Raw genomic sequence first — 5,549 nt, forward strand, 5'->3', positions numbered from 1 at the left:
GTGGCTAGAGGGGAAGCACAAACAAGGCAGTCGGAAGCAAGACGACACCTCGATGTGGATTTGTCCAAAAAGAGTTGGAGACCAAAGCGGGGGTGTTCAGGGAGCTCTGATTGGTCGGGGGGAGGGACTTGGGGTGGGGCTAGCGCCTCTTGAGGCTTTAAAAGCTCATCGGAGAGGGGCGGGATGCTGTCATTCGCTCTCTGGTTCTCGGAGGGGAAGCAGCTTTCCAGAAGCTCCAGGCTCCGGGTGACAGAGCAGGTGTTCCTGCTGGGAGACCGGCTGGGAGATCCTAACGGTCTCCAGCAGCAACATGGGGCCTACCCGGGCAGTTCCCACCCCATATGGCTGCATTGGCTGTAAGCTGCCACAGCCAGACTACCCACCAGCTCTAATCATCTTTATGTTCTGCGCAATGGTTATCACCATCGTCGTAGACCTGATCGGCAACTCCATGGTCATCCTGGCTGTGACAAAGAACAAGAAGCTTCGAAATTCTGGTAAGTCACCTTTCCTTCTTCCTACCCAGCATTCAGCCACATGCCACCCCTCGGGCATGAGTTCTGGTGCCTGAAATAGGGAACCCTTGGGCAGTGCCCTCACAGTGAACTTCCCTACCCCCAAATTCCTTGCAAACCTGTGCGGTGATGTTATGCGGAGGCCCCCTTAATTTAGAGCTTCTCAAGGCTGAGGGAGCTCAGGAAATTAGCTTTTGGCGTCCAAGTGCAAAGCCCGGGTTCCCGCGGAGCGAGGCAGACCGCCGAATCCTGCCCTGTCCGAGACCTGATGCAGAGGGAGCCGGCACTCGAGCCGGGAGTGCCGCCACCGTCTGGGGATAGTACGCCTAGATGGACGCCAAAGAGGGGACCGCGCCCAGGCGGTGCGGGTAGAAGGGAGCCGCGGGGTTGCGACCCGCTCCGGAAAGTTAAGTTCGCTGCGGCTGCGGCGGCTGCGGCGGCGCTTACAGAAGCGCAGCGCAGCCGCCGCGCCCTAAAGCCAGCTGAGCCCCCGCTGCTGCGGCCCTGGGGCTCCCCGGAGGCTCCAGGGAGGCTCCAGGCAGCGGAGCTTAGACCCTAGCGTCTGAGTGTGGAGCAGGGTGGTGGTCTGAGTCCCCCGGAGCCGAGCTCCGTCCGCCCGTCCCAGCGCGCAAGGCGGAGAGAGCAGAGCGGCGGCCTGGGCGCAGCAGGCGGTGGCAGCGACGGCAGCGGCGGCGGAGATCGCGAAATCCGTAAGCCGGGTCTTGGGGGGTCCCAGGGCGGGGTGGAGGAGACCCCGGAGCTTGGCGTCTGGCGGGGATGGGGGTAGAAGATGGCAGAACAGGGTGAGGATGGCGGGTGGGTCGCGGAAGAGCTCAGAGTGGGTGGCGGGAGACGCGGAGAGACTGCAAAGTGTGGGGAGCTGGGACGGGGTGAGGAGCTGGGACCCGGAGCGAGGCGAGCGAGAATCCCCTCGCTATCAGCCAGTGTGGAGGGGTGGGGCCGGCTGCGATCGCGGCTGGGGCAGGCGAGGGAGGTGGCTGGGCTCGGGGACCTGTGCCGGGGGTGGGGGTGGCGGACCCTGCAAAGCGGTAAGCCCCTTTTGCACGTTGGGCTGGAGAGGGCCGAGAAGCGGAGGGGAGGAGCGAAGGGGACCGAATTCCGCGCTAGGGTCCCAGGAGGGAGGGGTCGGCGCCCGGGATCTCTGCTGCTGGGGTCTCAGTCGGCTGGGACCGGGTTGGGGGGAGAGGGGGGAGAGGAGGCAGGGGAGGGGGGATACGGTCGGGTACCCACAGGACCCGGCGGGCGGGGCTCTGGGGAGAGGAGTCAGCCAGTCTCTGGGGGATTACTTTTCGGGGATGAGGAATCACAACTACCATACAAGTTTCAAAATGCACTGACGGGCGCACAGTCATGAAAAGTTTTCTTTTAAACTCTGGTGGGCGTGTCTGATTTCTTTTTGGTCCCCTGGAGACGTGGGGCCGCACGCTTGGACCTCACCTTCGTTCCAGCAGTGCGGTCCCCCAGGAACCACCGAGCCCCAGGGACCACCTGCGAAGCCCATTTTCTTTCTTTACTTTTCTTCTTCCTTTTCCTTTTTTCCTTCTCCTTTCTTTTCATCTATAATTCAAATAAAGGTTTTTATGGTAGTTGTGGTTTTCTTTTTAAGGCCTTTCCCTCTGTCTTTTCCACTTTTCTTCTCTCAATTCATTTCTTTGAGAGAAAACCCTAGAAAGAACCTCCTGGTAGAAAACGCTGAGGCCGCGCCTTGGCAGCGTTGGCAGGAGGGCAGAGGGAACCATTCCTTTGCCATTTAAAAAAGTGCTCGTTTGGGGCGGCTGGTTGGCTCAGTGGGTTAAAGCCTCCGCCTTTGGCTCAGGTCATGATCTCAGGGTCCTGGGATGGAGCCCCGCATCAGGCTCTCTGCTCCGCGAGGAGCCTGCTTCCTCCTTTCTCTGCCTGCCTCTCTGCTTACCTGTGATTTCTCTCTGTCAAATAAATAAAATCTTTAAAAAAATAAAAAGTGCTCATTTTCTCCCAGTTCAAGAGAAAGCGCAATATTTTGCCAAACTAATGCTAATTAGCATCGAGTCGTTTCCAAAAAAAAAAAAAAAAAAAAAAAAAAAAAAAGAGGGTTCTGTGCCTGCATTTGGCCTCTTCCTCCTTTTTTTGGAAAGGTTTCGCAAAAATGTTCCTACCACTGCCCTACAAAACGGGAGTGGCTTCCGAGGCCCGCCCCCCGGCCTTTACTTTCCAGTTTAGCCACAGGCTCCAGTAAAGTTCAGCGTCGGGCCAGGAGCTCCTACACAGGGAGCTGAACGTGCGGGTGCGCGATTCCGCGCTGGACCCTCTGGAAGCCGGCACCTCTGCTAATCCTTGCAGGGTTTTTCCTGATTGTTTTTCGCCGTACGCGCTGTTTATGGTTTCATACTAAATTTTACAGGGTCTCCCTCCCGCATTCCCCTCAGTTTTCACTCTTAGCCTACCTCGGAAATGTAAGTACTTACTGGGCTTTTTCATAGATTATTGTCTGATGCCGTTTTCCTAAGAAGACGATGGCCTCTAGTGCCCTTTCTCAGACTGTTCTCTTAGACGTGTTAGCGTTGTGAACGCAATGCTGGCCTAGAGGAGGTAGAAGGCTCGTTTTTTTTCGGGGTGTGTGTGGGGTCGTTGGTGGTTAGGCTCCCTGACATTCCTTCAGTCTCTTCCCTTCCCCCTACACATCTAGCCTACTTCCTACCCACAGCATTATCAAGATCGCCTCTACGCCCCTCCCCCTTCTCTCCCTAGCCCCCTGTAGGGAAAAAAGTTTGCATTTTGTTTTGCTCAAAATGGTGGCAGCCTGTTCGTGTGTGAGTATGAAGGGCTCCGCAAAGGGCTTAGGTGCTTACTGCTTTCTGACAGAAGTTCGCTTTTTTCTCAAAGCAGACATGACATTGTTTGAAAGGAAAAAGTTGCCCAAAAGACAGGTTCCCCCAAACCTACTTGTGCATCAGAATAATGCTTGCATATGAAAATAAAAACAGGAATATTTCCCTAAAATAATTCTAGAATTCTAAATTGTCACCACTTCAGCTGGTCTTTTCCTCAGTTTCAATTTATAGATTTCTATACTTAACCATTTATTTTTCTCTGTTTTTCTCCCCTTTCTTCCCGTGTATATTTTTCAGGCAACATCTTCGTCGTTAGCCTCTCTGTGGCTGACTTGTTGGTAGCCATCTACCCCTACCCTCTGATGCTGCATGCCATGGCCATTGGGGGCTGGGATCTGAGCCAGTTGCAATGCCAGATGGTTGGATTCATCACAGGGCTGAGCGTAGTCGGTTCTATCTTCAACATCGTGGCCATTGCCATCAACCGTTACTGCTACATCTGTCATAGCCTCCAGTACGAGCGGATCTTCAGTGTGCGCAATACCTGCATCTTCCTGGTCATCACCTGGATCATGACCATCCTGGCTGTCCTGCCCAACATGTATATTGGCACCATTGAGTATGATCCTCGCACCTACACCTGCATCTTCAACTATCTGAACAACCCTGTCTTTGCTGTGACCATCGTCTGCATCCACTTCGTCCTCCCTCTGCTCATCGTGGGTTTCTGCTACGTGAGGATCTGGACCAAAGTGCTGGCAGCCCGTAACCCGGCGGGGCAGAATCCTGACAACCAGCTTGCTGAGGTGCGCAATTTTCTAACCATGTTTGTGATCTTCCTCCTCTTTGCAGTGTGCTGGTGTCCTATCAACGTGCTCACTGTCTTGGTGGCTGTCAGTCCGAAAGAGATGGCTGGCAAGATCCCCAACTGGCTTTATCTTGCAGCCTACTTCATAGCCTACTTCAACAGCTGCCTCAACGCTGTGATCTATGGGCTTCTCAATGAGAATTTCCGAAGAGAATACTGGACCATCTTCCATGCTATGCGGCACCCTATCCTGTTCCTGTCTGGCCTCATCTCTGATATTCGTGAGACTCGGGAGGCCCGTGCCCTGGCCCGTGCCCGTGCCCGCGCCCGAGACCAAGCCCGTGAACAAGCCCATGAACAAGATCGTGCCCGTGCCAGTCCTGTTGTAGAGGAAATGCCGATGAGTGCCCGGAATGTTCCACTACCCGGTGATGCTGCAGCTGGCCAACCTGAACGTGCCTCTGGCCATCCCAAACTGGCTTCTGAGCACTCCAGGTCTGCCTCTGCCTACCGCAAGTCTGTCTCTGGCCACCATAAATCTGTCTTTAGTCACTCCAAGCTGGCTTCTGGTCACTCCAAGTCTGCGTCTGGTCACCCCAAGTCTGCCACTGTCTATCCTAAGCCTGCCTCTGTCCACTTTAAGGCTGACTCTGTCCATTTCAAGCCTGCCTCTGTCCATTTCAAAGCTGACTCTGTCCATTTCAAGTCTGCCTCCAGCCACCCTAAACCTGTCACTGGCCACCATGTTCCTGCCAGCAGCCACTCTGAGGTTGCCTTCAGCCCTGCCACCAGCCACCCTAGACCCACAGCTGGCTACATCAAGCCTGCTACCATCCCCCTTGAGCCCACCACTGCTGATAATACTGAGCCTGCTACCACCAGCCAGCTCCAACCAGTGATCGCCAGCCACCCTGAGTCTGTCGCTGCTGACCACCCTGAGCTGACTGCCTCCTGTCACCCTGAGACCATCGCTGCCGGCCACTTCGAGTGTGACATCACTGACCTCCCTGAGCCTGTCTGCAGCCCTGCCAGTGGTTCCCCTGAGTCTGCTGCCAGCCTACCGGAGCTTGCAGCCGCCGCTGCTGCCAACCTTCCTGACCCCACTGTGACCACCACTGCCACCAATGATTACCATAAGATTGTGGTTATTGATGTTGAAGTTGATTCTGATGAAATGGCTATGTGAAAAATGCTCTTAGGGGTGGCCAAGTAGTGATCCACTTTCAAGTTTATCTAGCATATGTAATTCAAAGTGAGATAACTTACGGCACCTACACACAGACACACAGACACACAGACACACAGACATGGACTCACATAGTGTAAGCTATATCCACCTTGTAGGCATACTCCTTTATGTAACATACTCTGAAAAAGTGTGTGTGTGTGTGTGTG

General features: G+C 54.8%; 1 protein-coding gene across 1 annotated transcript; it reads left to right on the forward strand.

Moving 5' to 3' along the window:
- The first annotated feature begins 310 nt into the window (after positions 1–310).
- On the forward strand, positions 311–5,340 carry GPR50 (G protein-coupled receptor 50). Its single transcript, XM_044235439.1, has 2 exons — positions 311–497; positions 3,644–5,340. Exons 1-2 carry the CDS (start codon positions 311–313, stop codon positions 5,338–5,340), a joined length of 1,884 nt encoding a protein of 627 aa, XP_044091374.1.
- Positions 5,341–5,549: the final 209 nt, after the last annotated feature.

The sequence above is a fragment of the Neovison vison genome, chromosome X (genome assembly GCF_020171115.1).
Source record: "Neovison vison isolate M4711 chromosome X, ASM_NN_V1, whole genome shotgun sequence".
NCBI lineage: Eukaryota > Metazoa > Chordata > Mammalia > Carnivora > Mustelidae > Neogale > Neogale vison.